General features: G+C 40.6%; 1 protein-coding gene across 1 annotated transcript in view; it reads right to left on the bottom strand.

Moving 5' to 3' along the window:
• Positions 1–19,849, bottom strand: part of LOC139750955 (uncharacterized) — a 247,202-nt gene that overhangs the window by 25,737 nt on the left and 201,616 nt on the right. The window contains exons 22-24 of the mRNA XM_071665896.1: positions 18,843–19,015; positions 7,727–7,973; positions 2,862–3,011 (exon numbers count right to left, since the gene is read on the bottom strand). Of these exons, the coding sequence (XP_071521997.1) occupies positions 2,862–3,011; positions 7,727–7,973; positions 18,843–19,015 (570 nt within the window). The remainder of the gene's footprint in view (positions 1–2,861; positions 3,012–7,726; positions 7,974–18,842; positions 19,016–19,849) is intronic.

Genomic DNA, 19,849 nt, shown 5'->3' with positions numbered 1-19,849 from the left:
TCCATCCTTCCATCTCCAATTTGGTCTCCCACTTCTCATTCCCTCCACCTCTGACACATATATCCTCTTTGTCAATCTTTCCTCACTCATTCTCTCCATGTGACCAAACCATTTCATTACCAGCTATTCTGCTCTCTCAACCACACTCTTTATTACCGCACATCTCTCTTACCCTTTCATTACTTACTCAATCAAGCTACTTCATGCCACATATTGTCCTCAGACATCTCATTTCCAACACATCCACCCTCCTCCAAACAACCCTATCTATAGGCCTTGCCTCACAACCATAAAACATTGTTGGAATCACTATTCCTTCAAACACCCATTTTTGCCCTGCAAGACCACATTCTCGCCTTCTACACATTCTTCAATGCTCCCAGAACCTTCGCCCCCTCCCCACCCTGTGACTCACTTCCGCTTCCATGGTTCCATCCACTGCTAAATCCACTCCAAGATATCTAAAACACTTCACTTCCTCCAGTTTTTCTCCACTGAAACTTACTTCTCACTGCTTCTAACAACTTACCTCCACACCATAATTCTAATACCTTCCACAAGCATCTCTATCAACTCTATCATATGCTTTCTCCAGATCCATGATGCTACATACATAATCCATCTGTTTTTCTAAGTATTTCTCACATACATTCTTCAAAGCAGACACCTGATCCACACATCCTCTACCCCCTTTCTGAAACCACACTGCTCTTCCCCAATCTGATGCTCTGTATATGCCTCAACCCTTTCAATCAATACCCTCCCATATAATTTCCCAGGAATACTAAACAAACTTATACCTCTGTAATTTGAACACTCACTTTATCCCCTTCGCCTTTGTACAATGGCACTATGCATGCATTCCGCCAATCCTCAGGCACTTCACCATGAACCATACATACAGAGAATATCCTCACCAACCAGTCAACAACACAATCACCCCTTTTTTAATATATTCCACAGCAATACCATCCAAACCCACCACCTTGCCGCTTTCATCTTCTGCATAGCTTTCACAACCTCTTCTCTGTTTACCAAATCATTCTCCCTGACCCTCTCACTTCGCACACCACCTCGACCAAAACACCCTATATCTGCCACTCTATCATCAAACACATTCAACAAACCTTCAAAATACTCACTCCATCTCCTCTCACTTCACACTACCTGTTATTATCTCCCCGTTTGCCCCCTTCACCGATGTTCCCATTTGTTCTCTTGTCTTACACACATTATCTACCTCATTCCAAAACATCTTTTTATTCTCCCTAAAATTTAATGATACTCTCTCACCCCAACTCTCATTTGCACCCTTTTCCACATCTTTTCTTTTATATATCTCCCAGTCATTTGCACTACTTCCCTACAAAAATCATCCAAACGCCTCTCTTCTCTTTCACTAACAATCTTACTTCTTCATCCCACCATTCATTACCCTTTCTAATCTGCCCACTTCCCACATTTCTCATGCCACATGCATCTTTTGCACAAGCCATCACTGCTTCCCTAAATATATCCCATTCCTCCCCCACTCCCTTATGTCATTTGTTCTCACCTTTTGCCATTCTTCACTCAATCTCTCCTGGTACTTCCTCACACAAGTCTCCTTTCCAAGCTCACTTACTCTCACCACTATCTTCTCCCCAACATTCTCTCTTCTTTTCTGAAAACCTCTACAAATCTTCACCTTCGCCTCCACAAGATAGTGATCAGACATCCCTCAAGCTACCCCTCTCACCACATTAACATCAAAAAGTCTCTCTTTTAAATGCCTATCAATTAACACATTATCCAATAATGCCCTCTGGCCATCTTTCCTACTTACATTCGTATACTTATGTATATCTCTCTTTTCAAACCAGGTATTCCCAATCACCAGTTCTTTTTCAGCACACAAATCCACAAGCTCTTCACCATTTCCATTTATAACACTAAGCACCCCATGTACACCAATTATACCCTAAACTGCCACATTATTCACCTTTGCATTCAAATCACCCATCACTATAACTCGGTCCCATACATCAAAGCTGCTAACACACTCACTCAGCTGCTCCCAAAACACTTGCCTCTCATGATCTTTCTTCTCATGAACAAGTGCATAGGCACCAATAATCAACCATCTCTCTCCATCCACTTTCAGTTTTACCTCTACCTAGCTAGAACTTACTTTCTTACAATCTATCACATATTCCCACAACTCCTGCTTCAGGAGGAGTGCTACTCCTTCCTTTGTTCTTGTCCTCTCACTGACCCCTGACTTTACTTCCAAGACATTCCCAAGCCACTCTTCCCCTTTACCCTTGAGCTTCGTTTTGCTCAGAACCAAAACATCCAGGTTCCTTTCCTTAAACATACTACCTATCTCTCCTTTTTTTTCATCTTGATTACATCCACACACATTCAGGCACCCCAATCTGAGCCTTCAAGGAGGATGAGCACTGCCTGCATGACTCCCTCTGTTTCCCCTTTTAGAAATTTAAATACAAGGAGGGGGGTATTCATCCCCTCCGCTCCTGCCCCCTTTAGTCTCCTTCTACAATATATGGGGAATACATGGGAAGTATTCTTTCAGATAGAGAAGAAAGAATACTTCCCACATATTCCCTGCGTGCCATAGAAGGCCACTAAAAGGGGAGGGAGTGGGGGCTGGAAATCTTCTCCTCCCATTTTTTTAATTTTCCAAAAGAAGGAACAGAGAAGGGGTCAAGTGAGGATATTCTCTCTTAGGCTCAGTCCTCTGTTCTTGGCGCTACCTCACTAAAGCAGGAAATGGCAAATCTGTATGAAATAAAAGAACAAATATTTATATACTCATATGCAAATCAGGGGCAAGATTTATCCCAACATTTATGAATTACTTACCCTCTGCAGTATGACAAGTAGTCTTATTCACAAGGTCTGATACACTATTAATGCCTGAGTTCTTCTTGATGACTGCAAGTAGGTAGTACAGATCATTTCCTGTTGACCCATAATTCTCTGACAACAAGTCTGAAAGGTTATACTGGCTGGAAAAAAAAAATTATGGTTACTTTATCTTAAATCTGATAAACTAGCTTTTGGGATATTGCAACTTGTATCTTGAGTAGCACGTACTGCACCAATTAACAAAATGGTAAACAGATGAGAGTTTGTCAGGCTCTATATATGATCAAATTATTAGTATGAGCTCATTAAGATATGACAAATAAAAATGCTACAGTACAACTGCTCTAAAGGTATGACTGTGAATGAATCATCAGTTATCTGTCTAAATGTACATGCTTACACACACATATACACAAGTAAAGGGTGATCCATGTCCTCATAAACTACATATCAGAGGGTGTGTGAGAGTGTGAGTTATGTACATATTTAGTTAAGAATTACATGAAATTGTGCAAATAAGGTGCAACCAGTCACCCATCACTCAAAAGGCAAAGTTTGAGTTGGAAAGAGGAAACTGAGGATGATCTTGATCAAAGACCCTTTGTTAAGGTTATTTAAGATGCTATTTTTCACAGAAAAATTCTCTCGATATATCATACAATTTATTTTTTATAACACTTAGTCGCTGTCTCCCGCGTTAGCGAGGTAACGCTAACATACACATGTATATACATAAACACTCACACACGCACATGTACATACCTACACATTTCAATGTATACACACATATGAATACATAGACCTAAACAGATATACACATGTACATCTTCATACTTGCTGCCTTCATCCATTCCCATCACCACCTCGCCACACATAAAAAACAGCACCCCCACACTCCACCCCACTGCATGCGTGAGGTAGCACTAGGAAAGGACAACAAAGGCCACATTCATTCACACTCAGTCTCTGGCTGTCATGTGTAATGCACCAAAACCACAGCTCCCTTTCCACATCCAGGCCCCACAAAACTTTCCATGGTTTATCCCAGATGCTTCACATGCCCTGTTTCAATCCATTGACAGTATGTCAACCCTGGTATATCACATTGTTCCAATTCACTCTATTCCTTGCACACATTTCACCCTCCTGTATGTTCAGGCCCCGATTGCTCAAAATCTTTTTTACTCCATCCTTCCATCTCCAATTTGGTCTCCCACTTCTCATTCCCTCCACCTCTGACACATATATCCTCTTTGTCAATCTTTCCTCACTCATTCTCTCCATGTGACCAAACCATTTCATTACCAGCTTTTCTGCTCTCTCAACCACACTCTTTATTACCGCACATCTCTCTTACCCTTTCATTACTTACTCAATCAAGCTACTTCATGCCACATATTGTCCTCAGACATCTCATTTCCAACACATCCACCCTCCTCCAAACAACCCTATCTATAGGCCTTGCCTCACAACCATAAAACATTGTTGGAATCACTATTCCTTCAAACACCCATTTTTGCCCTGCAAGACCACATTCTCGCCTTCTACACATTCTTCAATGCTCCCAGAACCTTCGCCCCCTCCCCCACCCTGTGACTCACTTCCGCTTCCATGGTTCCATCCACTGCTAAATCCACTCCAAGATATCTAAAACACTTCACTTCCTCCAGTTTTTCTCCACTGAAACTTACTTCTCAACTGACTTGTCCCTCAACCCTACTGAACCTAATAACCTTGCTCTTATTCACATTTACTCTCAGCTTTCTTCTTTCACACGCTTTACCAAACTCAGTAATCAACTTCTGCAGTTTCTCAACCAAATCAGCCACCGGCACTGTATCATCAGTGAACAACAACTGACTCACTTCCCAAGCCCTCTCATCCACAACAGACTGCATACATGCCCCTTTCTCCAAAACTCTTGCATTCACCTCCCTAACGACCCCATCCATAAACAAATTATACAACCATGGAGACATCACGCACCCCTGCCGCAAACCGATATTCACTGGGAACCAATCATTTTCCACTCTTCCTACCCATACACATGCCTTACATTCTCGATAAAAACTTTTCACTGCTTCTAGCAACTTACCTCCCACTGAGTGCCATATACTCTCAATACCTTCCAAAAAGCATCTCTATCAACTCTATCATATGCTTTCTCCAGATCCATAAATGCTACATACAAATCCATCTGTTTTTCTAAGTATTTCTCACATACATTCTTCAAAGCAAACACCTGATCAACACATCCTCTATCACTTCTGAAACCACACTGCTCTTCCCCAATCTGATGCTCTGTACATGCCTCAACCCTTTCAATCAATACCCTCCCATATAATTTCCCAGGAATACTAAACAAACTTATACCTCTGTAATTTGAACACTCAACTTTATCCCCTTCGCCTTTGTACAATGGCACTATGCATGCATTCCGCCAATCCTCAGGCACTTCACCATGAACCATACATACAGAGAATATCCTCACCAACCAGTCAACAACACAATCACCCCTTTTTTAATATATTCCACAGCAATACCATCCAAACCCACCACCTTGCCGCTTTCATCTTCTGCATAGCTTTCACAACCTCTTCTCTGTTTACCAAATCATTCTCCCTGACCCTCTCACTTCGCACACCACCTCGACCAAAACACCCTATATCTGCCACTCTATCATCAAACACATTCAACAAACCTTCAAAATACTCACTCCATCTCCCTCTCACTTCACCACTACCTGTTATTATCTCCCCGTTTGCCCCCTTCACCGATGTTCCCATTTGTTCTCTTGTCTTACGCACTTTATTTACCTCCTTTCAAAACATCTTTTTATTCTCCCTACATACTATCATGTACATAACATATAATGATGTATATTACAGTTGTTTCTACTGCCACTTATGAAACTACACACCACCCTCTAACAGCCATTGTTTAAGATAAACACAACATCATAGTGCTTGTTAATAAATAGTGCAAAGCAACACACTAATAACAAGTTGACACAGCAATGTAAGGAATGTTATTACAGAAAATGGGAAGTTATAACTTTTAAGGAATATATCAGAAGACTCAAAATCCATACCCTGAATGGCAAATGCTGCTGCAGATTGATAGCTAATGGCATTTCTGTGGTGTAAGTCACTTTAGTGACGTTTCACATGTGCATACATCCAAATTTTTTGGAATTAGCATAGATAAATTAATGAAAACAACAAATAAATTTAGCTCAGGTAAACACAAATTTGACTCTGGGATATATCCATCAGAGACATTTTGTGAATACAGGTACACCACCATATTTCTGGCAACTGATGGTTCGGCACCTCCTTTAGTCCAGACAAAATTACGTGAGGGAACCTGAAATTACCACGACCACCAGATTAGTTTACTGGGCGGCCACAGATGGCATTAACGCATGTGTGGGGCACACGTATTTACATTCTTTACACTGCACTTGTTGGTGGTGATACTGCAATTCTGTGAGATTCTTGGCTTATTTTGCTCAAATCTAACTCTAGCTATGGTTTCTAAGACATATGAGAGCGTCAGTTGTGGTATCAAATGTAAACACCATTCCATATTGATCCAAGATAAAGTAGAACTGTTGAAAAAAATGGACCATGGTGTTTTGGTGCATAAGTTGTGTGACATCTACAGTATTGGTTCATCAACTGTTTACATTATAAAGAAATAAAGGGAGAAAATACTGAAATTCTATGCAGACATGGATTCCAAGAAGCAAATGATGATATGAAAAACTATGAAAGATCGTAAGAGTACTGAGCATGATCGAGTGGTGATGGAATAGTTTTGACAGCGTCGGAGTGATGAAGTGGACTTGTCAGGTAGCATGATAATGGACCAGGCTAAGCTGTTCCATAAAGAACTTAAATTACAACATGAGTGTGACTATAGTGAAGGATGGCTTCAAAGATTCAAGAAGCGTCATGGAATTTCTATGAATAAAGTGTGCGGAGAAAAGCGGTCTGCAAACCACAAAGGAGCTGCTGAGTATGTGGGCGACTTTGTGAAACTTGTAGCTGACAAGCACCTCAGTCCTGAGCAGGTGTATAATGCGGATGAAACTGCATTATTCTGACGATGCACACCAAGGAAAACACTAACAACAGAAGACAAAGAAGAACCCTCAGGATTCAAGCAATCTAAGGACAGACTTACCATCTCAGGGTCCTCAAACATTTGATATTTGTTTGATTTAAATTTCAAACTGTCCATGGTAAACTTTAGACATATGGGAGATGTATAATTAGTGGGTTAGAGGTGTGTTGATGAATTATTATTATGTGACCATGATTGATCCGGCAAAATGGTTAATCCGGCAAGGCTTTGGAACCAAGAGTGCCGGAAAATTGGTGGTGAACCTGTACTAAGAAATTTGAAATCTAATAACTTCCAAATCCACTTCTCCAAATCAGAATTACTAACTTGAATATCCCATTTGTTCCAAGAATCAGTAAATAAAATGTTTACCACCAACTGGACCTATTCATTTATTTCTCAGATGTCTATTCCCTTTGGGAACTCCCTCAAGGGGGTGGCCTCAGCAAAAGAGTCTCCATAACTGGTACACTCCAGTGCCATTTCTTCGATCAGTTTTAAGTCATCTTCTTTTTCTTATATCTTATCAAACTAAAGAAACAATATTTTTTCAGGAAATTGGTTGTGACGAAATCTCTGCAATGAATAAAATTTTGATGGGACAAATCCAAGATTGAAGTAAAATTCTAACTATGCTAATCTTAGATCAATAGTTAAGAGCTCTACACAGTGATTAAATACTTATGATTTAGAGGTAAAAATGGATAGATATGCTAAAGATATTTACAAATGAGCTTTGAACCGTTGGGCATCATCCAAAGTGACCACATCTGCTGTATTCAGACTAATCATGGTAACACAATGATTGACATCATCTCCTCTCACACATTGGAGATCAGGTGATATTCCCCTTAGCTTCAACATGCTGCTCAGGTCTTCACATTTCTTGTACTCTTCATTGCTAGTAACACAAAAGCGTACTTTTCTCTCTCTTGTGTCACACATCTTTTCACTTTCTACAATGTTCATGCGAGCTGAAAAGCAAACACATGGCTCATATTAGCCTCCCTTTATTACCAACAGAAACAACCATATACTTTGCAAACAAACCAAAATCACTATGAATTGATAATGCATCCCAAAATGTATGTGGACTGAGTAACTTACATTGCCAATTGTACCTCTGGTATGTATGTGGACAAATATACATATATAACAACAATATTCATGCCTGTTCTCATTATGAATATATTTTCTATCCTCTGCAGTTTGTTCTGCAAGTGTGAGAAAATCTCTAAAATATTCTATAGAACTTTGGGATTGGGATCTTCTAATCCTCCACCTTTTTGTCTGATAGCACCTTGCTTATTCTAAGCCCACCTTCAGGCTAACACTGCACAGATGTGACATCTTCAAACCACTCAGTCCCAAGTGCACAACAGCACAGAATTCTTCTAATATGTGCACTGTCTAGGCATGATTGCAGACCAGCTATTTCCATCCCATGGATATGTATAATTTGTTCCTTCTTTTCTATATGTTGCACAACAATAGCAACATCTAACATGCAGCACTATATACACATTTGAAACAATGGCTCACCAAGAACAGAATGTCAGCATCTCCAAAGAAATCCTCCATCACTCTTCTTTTAGACAGAAATAGATCCAGCTCACACCCTCCAGTCACCTTCAATGGACACTCACTCACTTTGAACAAAACACCTACCATTCTCTGCATCATGTAAAACACACATCAAAGCAACACATGAACTAAATGCCCTCAGAATACTACCTGGCACCAGCTTTGGACAGGAAAAAGAATCCCTTAACATCTTATATAAACAATTCACCTTCTCACTTTAAGCTACATCTCAATCGCCTGATCTTTTGCCCTCTTAAAAGCATATATAACAGCTGCAATTCACACACAATATTGCACTCAAAACAATGAGTGGCGGCCTAACAAACACTCAACATCTTCACAATGAAACAAAGATCCTCACAGTACAGTCCCACCTCCAAATGCTCAGCATTCAGCACTGGACTCCTCTCATCTAAGCTACTCCATAATTAACCACAATCCTCTAAGAAATGAAAATCTTATACCTACTTCACACTAAAGTAACCTCTACTCACAAATCCCCCATCCCAACAATTATAACACTGACAAAACACATACACACTGAAACAACCTGACAAGCGCTAAACAACCACTCTCAACCATTAAATTCCAACCCAGCAAATATACACCCATCTGATACCATGCTCACCAGACAAACATGAGTCACACTCTCCCATTTATGTTCTGGACATAATTCTAACATGTCATAAGACCCTTCACACTCATAAGGCAATTGCCAGGAAACAGACACAGAGCACCTAATACTCAATTGCTGTGCATTCTCTACAAAAGGATGCACACACATCACAAGACTTTAATGACCTGTAAATCCAACTGGTGGATGAGGCCAACATTTTGAGAGTTGCAGAAGCTTCATAAGGATAGTAAGAACTCCTGGAGCAGGAAGGTAAGGTAAGGCTGATTCAGGTAAGAAACTGCAGAAGTTGGTGACTGAGTTTGGTAACTTGTGAAAAAAGATAGTTGAGAGTAAATGTGAGTAAGAGTAAAGTCATTACCTTCAGTAGGGTTGAGGGACAAGTTAATAGGGAGGAAGTTTGAATGGAGAAAAACTGGAGGAAGTGAAATGTTTTAGATATCTGAGAGTGGACACTGCAGCAGATGGAACCATGGAAATGGAAGTGATTCACAGGGATATACATATATAAAGGATGTATGGATCAGGTGTTTGCTTTGAAGAATGTATGTGAGAAATACTTAGAAAAACAAATGGATTTGTATGTAGCATTTATGGATCTGGAGAAGGCATATGATAGAGTTAATAGAGATGCTCTGTGGAAGGTATTAAGAATATATGGTGTGGGAGGTAAGTTGTTAGAAGCAGTGAAAAGTTTTTATTGAGGATGTAAGGCATGTGTAAGAGTAGGAAGAGAGGAAAGTGATTGGTTCTCAGTGAATGTTGGTTTGCGGCAGGGGTGTGTGATGTCTCTATGGTTGTTTAGTTCGTTTATGGATGGGGTTGTAAGGGAGGTAAATGCAAGAGCTTTGGAAAGAGGGGCAAGTATGCAGTCTGTTATGGACGAAACAGCTTGGGAAGTGAGTCAGTTGTTGTTCGCTGATGATACAGCGCTGGTGGCTGATTCGTGTGAGAAACTGCAGAAGCTAGTGACTGAGTTTGGTAAAGTGCGTGAAAGAAAAAAGCTAAGAGTAAATGTCAACAAGAGCAAGTTTTTAGGTACAGTAGGGTTGAGGGACAAGTCAGTTGGGAGGTAAGTCTGAATGGAGAAAAACTGGAGGAAGTGAAGTGTTTTAGACTGGGAGTGGATTTGGCAGCGGATGGAGCCATGGAAGCACAAGTGAATCATAGGGTGGGGGAGGGGACGAAAGTTCTGGAAGCTTTGAAAAATGTGTGGAAGTCGAGAACATTATCTTGGAGAGCAAGAATGGGTATGTTTGAAGGAGAAGTGGTTCCAACAATGTTATATGGCTGCGAGGCGTGGGCTATAGATACAGTTGTGCGGAAGAGGGTGGATGTGCTGGAAATGAGATGTTTGAGGACAATATGTGGTGTGAGGTGGTTTGATCGAGTAAGTAATAATAGGGTAAGAGAGATGTGTGGTAGTAAAAAGAGTGTGGTTGAGAAAGCAGAAGAGGGAGTTTTGAAATGGTTCAGTCACATGGAGAGAATGAGTGAGGAAAGATTGACCAAGTAGATATATGTGTCAGAGGTGGAGGGAACGAGAAGTGGGAGACCCAATTGGAGGTGGAAAAATGGAGTGAAAAAGATTTTGAGCGATCAGGGCCTGAACATGCAGGAGGGTGAAAGGTGTGCAAGGAATGGAGTGAATTGGATCGATGTGGTATACCGGGGTCAACTTGCTGTCAATGGATTGAACCAGGGCATGTGAAGCGTCTGGTGTAAACCATGGAAAGTTCTGTGGGGCCTGGATGTGGAAATGGAGCTGTGGTTTTCGGTGCATTATACATGACAGCTAGAGACTGAGTGTGAACGAATGTGGCCTTTGTTGTCTTTTCCTAGCACTACCTCGCGCACATGCGGAAGGAGGGGGTTGTTATTTCATGTGTGGCGGGGTGGCGATGGGAATGAATAAAGGCAGACAGTATGAATTATGAACATATGTATATATGTATATGTCTGTGTGTGTGTATATACATATGCATACGTTGTGATGTATAGGTATGTATATTTGCGTGTGTCGACGTATATTTACATACATGTGTATGTGGGTGGGTTGGGCCATTCTTTTGTCTGTTTCCTTGCGCTACCTCGCTAATGCGGGAGAAAGCAACATAGCAAAATAGATATAAATAAATAAATATATATATATCCTAGAGATAGGGAAGAAAGAATACTCTCCATGCATTCCCGCGTGTTGTAGAAGGCGACTAAAGAGGACAGAAGCAGGGGGCTACAAACCCTCCCCTCCTTGTATTTTAACTTTGAACTTTCTAAAAGGGGAAACAGAAGGATGAGTCATGCGGGGAGTGCTCATCCTCCTCGAAGGCTCAGATTGGAGTGTCTAAATGTCTGTGGATATAACCAAGATGAGAAAAAGGAGAGATAGGTAGTATGTTTGAGGAAAGGAGCCTGGATGTCTTGGCTCTGAGTGAAACGAAGCTCAAGGGTAAAGAGGAAGAGTGGTTTGGGAATGTTTTGGGAGTAAAGTCAAGGGTTGGTGAGAGGACAAGAGCAAAGGAAGGAGTAGCCCTACTCCTGAAACAGGAGTGGTGGGAGTATGTGATAGAGTGTAAAAAAGTAAACTCTAGATTGATATGGGTAAAACTGAAAGTGAATTGAGAGATGGGTGATTACTGATGCATATGCACATGGGCATGAGAAGAAAGATCATGAGAGGCAAGTGATTGGGGAACAGTTGAGTGAGTGTGTTAGCAGTTTTGATGCACGAGACTGGGTTACAGTGATGGGTGATTTGAATGCAAAGGTGAGTAATGCGGCAGTTGAGGGAATAATTGGTGTACATGGGATGTTTGGTTTTGTAAATGGAAATGGTGAAGAGCTTATAGATTTGTGTGCTGAAAAAGGACTGGTGATTGGGAATACCTGGTTTAAAAAGAGATATACATAAGTATATGTATGTAACTAGGAGAGATGGCCAGAGAGCATTATTGGATTATGTGTTAATTGATAGGCGCATGAAAAAGAGACATTTGGATGTTAATGTGCTGAGAGGTGCAACTGGAGGGATGTCTGATCATTATCTTGCAGAGGCGAAGGTGAATATCTGTAGAGGTTTTTAGAAAAGAAGAGAGAATGTTGCGGTGAAGAGAGTGGTGAGAGTAAGTGAGCTTGGGTAGGAGATGTGTGAAGAAGTGCCAGGAGAGACTGAGCACAGAATGGAAAAAGGTGAGAGCAAAGGACGTAAAGGGAGTGGGGGAGGAATGGGATGTGTTCAGGGAAGCAGTGATGGCTTGCGCAAAAGATGCTTGTGGCATGAGAAAGGTGGGGAAATGGGCATATTAGAAAGGGTAGTGAGTGGTGGGATGAAGAAGTAAAATTATTAGTGAAAGAGAAGAGAGAGGCATTTGAACAATTTTTGCAAGGAAATAGTGCCTATGACTGGGAAATGTATAAAAGAAAGAGGGAGGAGGTCAAGAGAAAGGTGCAAGAGGTGAAAAAGAGGGCAAATGAGAGTTGGGGGGAGAGAGTATCATAAAATTTTAGGGAGAATAAAAAGATGTTTTGGAAAGAGATAAATAAAGTGTGTAAAACAGGAAAACAAATGGGAACATCGGTACAGGGGGCTAATGGGGAGGTAATAACAAGTAGTGGTGATGTGAGAAGGAAATGGAGTGAGTATTTTGAAGGTTTGTTGAATGTGTTTGATGATAGAGTGGCAGATATAGGGTGTTTTAGTCGAGGTGGTGTGTGAATAGAGAGGGTTAGGGAGAATGATTTGGTAAACAGAGGAGAGATAGTGAAAGCATTGCGGAAGATGAAAGCCGGCAAGGCGGCAGGCTTGGATAACATTGCAGTGGAATTTATTAAAAAAGGGGGTGACTGTGTTGTTGACTGGTTGGTGGGGATATTCAATGTATGTATGGCTCATGGTGAGGTGCCTGAGGATTGGCGGAATGCATGCATAGTGCCATTCTACAAAGGCAAAGGGGATAAAGGTGAGTGTTTAAATTACAGAGGTATAAGTTTCTTGAGTATTCCTGGGAAATTATATGGGAGGGTATTGATTGAGAGGGTGAAGGCATGTACAGAGCATCAGATTGGGAAAGAGCAGTGTGGTTTCAGAAGTGGTAGAGGATGTGTGGATCAGGTGTTTGCTTTGAAGAATGTATGTTTGAAATACTTCGAAAAACAGATGGATTTGTATGTAGCATTTATGGATCTGGAGAAGGCGAATAATAGAATTGATAGAGTTGCTTTGTGGAAGGTATTAAGAGTATATTGTGTGGGAGGCAAGTTGCTGGAAGGAAGAGAGGAAAGTGATTGGTTCTCAGTGAATCTCGGTTTGCAGTAGGGGTGTGTGATGGTTGTTTAATTTGTTTATGGCTGGGGTTGTTAGGGAGGTGAATGCAAGAGTTTTGGAGAGAGGGGCAAGTATGCAGTCTGTTGTGGATGAGAGGGCTTGGGAAGTGAGTCAGTTGTTTGCTGATGATACAGCGCTAGTGGCTGATTTGGGTGAGAAACTGCAGAAGCTGGTGACTGAGTTTGGTAAAAAGTGTGAAAGAAGAAAGTAGAGAGTAAATGTGAATAAGAGCAAGGTTATTAGGTACAGTAGGGTTGAGGGACAAGTCAATTGGGAGGTAAGTTTAAATGGAGAAAAACTGGAGGAAGTGAAGCGTTTTAGACATCTGGGAGTGGATTTGGCAGCAGATGGAACCATGGAAGTGGAAGTGAGTCATGGGGTGGGAGAGGGGGCGAAAGTTCTGGGAGCATTGAAAAATGCGTGGAAAGCAAGAACATTATCTCAGAAAGCAAAAATGGTTATGTTTGAAGGAATAGTGGTTCCAACAATGTCATATGGTTGCGAGGCGTGGGCTATAAATAGGGTTGTGTGGGGGAGGGTGGATGTGTTGGAAATGAGATGTTTGAGGACAATATGTGGTGTGAGGTGGTTTGATCGAGTAGTAATGAAAGGGTAAGAGAAATGTGTGGTAATAAAAAGAGTGTGGTTGAGAGAGCAGAAGAGGGTGTATTGAAATGGTTTGGACACATGGAGAGAATGAGTGAGGAAAGATTGACAAAGAGGATATATGTGTCAGAGGTGGAGGGAACAAGAAGTGGGAGACCAAATTGGAGATGGAAGGATGGAGTGAAAAAGATTTTGACCGATCAGGGCCTGATCATGCAGGAGGGTGAAAGGCGTGCAAGGAATAGAGTGAATTGGAATGATGTGGTATACCGGGGTCAATGTGCTGTCAATGGATTGAACCAGGGCATATGAAGTGTCTGGGGTAAACCATGGAAAGTTTTGTGGGGCCTGGATATGGAAAGGGAGCTGTGGTTTCAGTGCATTATACATGACAGCTTGAGACTGAGTGTGAACGAATGTGGCCTTTGTTGTCTTTTCCTAGCGCTACCTCACATGTGTGCGAGAGGAGGTTATTGTCTTTTCATGTGTGGCGGGGTGGCAATAAGAATGAATAAAGGCAGCAATTATGAATTATGTACATGTGTATATCTGTATACGTTGAAATGTATAGATATGTACATGTGCGTGTGTGGACGTGTATATATATACATGTGTATGTGGGTGGGTTGGGCCATTCTTTCGTTTGTTTCTTTGCGCTACCTCACTAACGCAGGAGACAGTGAAAAAATATAATAGATGAAAATGAATAAAGGCAGACAGTATGAATTATGTACATGTGTATATATGCATATGTTTGTGTGTGTATATATACATGTATACGTTGAGATGTATAGGTATGTATATGTGTGTGTGTGGACGTGTATGTATATACATGTGTATGTGGGTGGGTTGGGCCATTCTTTCGTCTGTTTCCTTGCACTACCTCGCTAATGCGGGAGACAGCAACAAAGTATAATAAAAAAAGATATATATATATATATACATATATATATATATATATGTATATATGATTTTGGTGTGTTATACATGGCAACAAGTTGGTTGTGGGCTAGAAAGTCCATTTCTTTGTTTATGATACCTTCTTAAAATGGGAAATGGTAAGCATGTATAAAAAAGAAAAGAATATGTGTTATAGCAGTCATTTAGAAAAAAGGTGAAGTGCATGTTAAAGAAAATGTAAAACCAAAAACCATCACAAGTTTATTATTGTAAACATTTATGCACAGCAAACTGCCATTTTCACACTTCCTGGTATTTTTTTATTTTAAATCATGGAAAGGTCTGTGGGGCCTGGATGTGGAAAGGGAGCTGGCTGGTTGGCTGGAAATCATCCCCTCCAGTTCTTACTTTTCCAAAAGAAAGAACAGAGAAGGTTCAGTCCTCTGTTCTTAACGCTACCTTGCTGATGTGGGAAATGACGAATATGCATGAAAATATATATATATATATATATATATATATATATATATATATATATATATATATATATATATATATATATATATTATCCCTGGGGATAGGGGAGAAAGAATACTTCCCACGTATTCCCTGCGTGTCGTAGAAGGCGACTAAAAGGGGAGGGAGCGGGGGGCTAGAAATCCTCCCCTCTCATTTTTTTTTAATTTTCCAAAAGAAGGAACAGAGAATTGGGCCAGGTGAGGGTATTCCCTCAAAGGCCCAGTCCTCTGTTCTTAAAGCTACCTCGCTAATGCGGGAAATGGCGAATAGTTTGAAAGAATATATATATATATATATATATATATTCTATATTTCATACTTTTTCACTGTCTCCCATGTTAGCATGGCAGAGCAAGGAAACAGATGAAAGAATGGCCCAACCCACCCACATACACATGTGTAAACATAAACGACCACAGACGCACATATACATACCTATACATTTCAACATATACATACATATACATACAGAGACATATACATATATACACATGTACACATTCATACTTTCTGCCTTCATCCATTCCGTTGCCACCCCGCCACACATGAAATAGCAACCCCCCTACCGTGTGCCTGCAAGGTAGCACTAGGAAAAGACAAAAAGGCCACATTCATTCACATTCAGTCTCTAGCTGTCAAGTGTAATGCACTGAAACCAAAGCTCCCTTTCCACATCCAGGCCCCACAAAACTTTCCATGATTTACCCAAGACACTTCACATGCCCTGGTTCAATCCATCGAGAGCACATCGACCCCGGTATACAACATAGTTCCAATTCACTCTATTCCTTGCAAGCCTTTCACCGTCCTGTATGTTCAGGCCCCGATTGCTCAAAATCTTTTTCACTCCATCCTTCCACCTCCAATTTGGTCTCATAATTCTCCTTGTCTCCTCTACCTCTGACATATATCCTCTTTGTCAATCTTTCCTCACTCATTCTCTCCATATATCCAAACCATTTCAACACACCGTCTTCTGCTCTCTGAACCACATTCTTTATATTTCCACACAACTCTTTTACCCTTTCATTACTTACTCGATCAAATCACCTCGCACCACATATTGTTTTTAGCATTTCATTTCCAATACATCCACTCTGATCCATACAACCATATAACATTGTTGTAACTAATAGTCCTTTAAACATACCCATTTTTGCTCTCCGAGATAACATTCTGGCCTTCCATACATTCTTCATCGCTCCCAGAACCTTCACCCCCTCCTCCACTCTGTGATTCACTTCCATTTCCATGGTTCTATTCACTTCTCAGTCCACTCCCAGATATCTAGGACACTTCACTTCTTCCAGTTTGTCTCCATTCAAACTTATATCCCAATTAAATTGCCCCTCAATCCTACTGAACCTAATAACCTTGCTCTTATTCACATTTACTCTTAACTTTCTCCTTTCACACACTTTCCCAAACTCAGTCACTAACCTCTGCAGTTTCTCACTGAAATCAGCCACTAGCACTGTACCATCAGCGAACAACAACTGACTCACTTCCCAAGGCCTGTCATCCCCAAGATACTGCATACTTGCCCCTCTCTCCAAAACTCTTGCATTTACCTCCCTAAAAACCCCATTCATAAACAAATCAAACAACCATGGGGACAAGCACCCCTGCTGCAAACTGACATTCTCTGGGAACCAATCATTCTCCTCCCTTCCTACTCATACACATGCCTTACATCCTTGGAAAAACTCTTCACTGCTTCCAGCAACTTACCTCCCACACCATATACTCTTAAAACCTTCCACAAAGTATTTCTATCAATCCTATCACATGCTTTCTACAGATCCATAAATGCTATATACAAATCCATCTGTTTTACTAAGTATTTCTCACATACATTCTTCAAAGCAAACACCTGATCCACACATCCTCTACCACTTTTGAAAGCACAATGCTCTTACCCAATCTGATGCTCTGTACATGTCTTCATCCTCTCAATCAATACCCTCCCATATGATTTCTCAGGAATATTCAACAAACTTATGCCTCTGAAGTTTGAACACTCACCTTCATCCCCATTCCCTTTGCACAATGGCACTCTGCATGCATTCTGCCAATCCTCAGGCACTTCACCATGATCCATACATACACTGAATATCCTTACCAACCAATCAACAACACAGTCACCCTCTTTTTTAAAAAATTCCACTGCATTACCATCCAAACTCACTGCCTTGCTGGACCTTATCTTCTGCAAAGCTTTCACTACCTTGTTTCTCTTAACCAAACCATTTTCCCTGACCTTGTCACTTTGCACACCACCCTGACCAGAACACCCTATATCAGACACTGTATCATCAACTACATTCAACAGACCTTCAAAAAACTCACTTCATCAATTCCTGTTATTACTTCTCCACTTACCCACTTCATTGATGTTCCCATTTGTTTTTTTGTCTTATGCATGTTATTTACCTCCTTTCAAAACATCTTTTTATTCTCCCTAAAATTAATGATACTCTCTCAAGCTAACTCTCATTTGCCCTCTTTTTCAACCCTTGCACCTTCTCTTGACTTCCTGCCACTTTCTTTTATACATTTCCCAGTCATATGCACTTCTTCCTTGTAAGTATCATCCAAACACCTCTCTTTCCTCTTTCACTAATAACTTTACTTCATCCGACCACTACTGCCCTTTCTAATCTGCCCAACTCCCACCTTTCTCATGCCACATGCATCTTTTGCACAAGCCATCACTGCTTCCCTAAATACATCCCATTCCTCAAACACTCCCTTCATGTCATTTGCTCCTACCTTTTGCCATTCTATGTACACTGCACTGAAACCAGAGCCTCCTATCCAGAACAAAGCCCCATAGACCTTACTGTGGTTCTCCTAAACACTTCATACTCACAGCTTCAGCCCATTACAGTTCTGTTAATCTGTAACTGAAAGAACTGTATGACAGTAACTGAAGGTAATACTAAGCATGTGATATACCCATCTATTCCAATGGTCCCCTCACAGCCATGAACCAACCAAATCCCTTCATGGTGACTCACATAACTTTGGTAACAGTCAGTCTAGATTATCCACCTGAGTCTGTGAGGAATGATGGAGGAACTAACTTAATGCATGCAACCATCCACATATTCACAGGGAAGACTGTTCCTATATAAAGGGGGTTTTCCCTTGTTTGCATTAGGTCATATACATGACTCAACTGCCTTGGATCCACAGGAGACCCATCAACACCCACAAAGACCCTGTAAGTACCCATCATTTACAAAAGTTAACAAAAATATTTCCAAATCTTACTTTTTGCATAGTAATCTCCAGTTTGCATGTTGCCACTAATGACTGGTGTAATATCAAAGAAATAATCATGAATTCCCAAAGTGGTGTCGTACCATTTGTTTTGTTTTATGTTTTCTTCACCTTTCCTCTTAGCTCGAGATAGTGCTGCAAAGAGGTCATCAACTTTTGCATCACTGAAAAGAAAACAATATCAATGTAGATATATATATATCAAAAACCTACATCATTTTTGTTTCTAATTCTATCTAAAGATGATGCCATGCATAGGTCAACTATGTCAAACTCTAAATTACAATCAATACAAAAACAACTACTAATTAAGAATTTATACACTTTTGCTTCTCATACAGCTCCATTCTCATGCCTCATATCATTTCCACATCTCGCATCATTCCCACATCTAATATTTCCACTTGCCATCCCTGTTCTTACATCTTTGTAAGGCATAGAATATGTCTAAATTAGATGAGACCAGTATAAGGACTTGGTACTGTGTAACTGATGTAATAAAGGGTATGTCAAAAAGAAAAATTTATATGATAGATTTATGAACATAAATCAGATACATAATCAGATACATAAATCAGGTATTTAGAATATATGGTGTGGGAGGCAAGTTGTTAGAAGCAGTGAAAAGTTTTTATCGAGGATGTAAGGCATGTGTACGTGTAGGAAGAGAGGAAAGTGATTGGTTCTCAGTGAATGTAGGTTTGCAGCAGGGGTGTGTGATGTCTCCATGGTTGTTTAATTTGTTTATGGATGGGGTTGTTAGGGAGGTGAATGCAAGAGTTTTGGAAAGAGGGGCAAGTATGAAGTCTGTTGGGGATGAGAGAGCTTGGGAAGTGAGTCAGTTGTTGTTAGCTGATGATACAGCGCTGGTGGCTGATTCATGTGAGAAACTGCAGAAGCTGGTGACTGAGTTTGGTAAAGTGTGTGAAAGAAGAAAGTTAAGAGTAAATGTGAATAAAAGCAAGGTTATTAGGTACAGTAGGGTTGAGGGTCAAATC

Source organism: Panulirus ornatus, chromosome 10 (assembly GCF_036320965.1).
Source record: "Panulirus ornatus isolate Po-2019 chromosome 10, ASM3632096v1, whole genome shotgun sequence".
NCBI lineage: Eukaryota > Metazoa > Arthropoda > Malacostraca > Decapoda > Palinuridae > Panulirus > Panulirus ornatus.
This window is presented reverse-complemented; position numbering and strand designations above follow the sequence as displayed.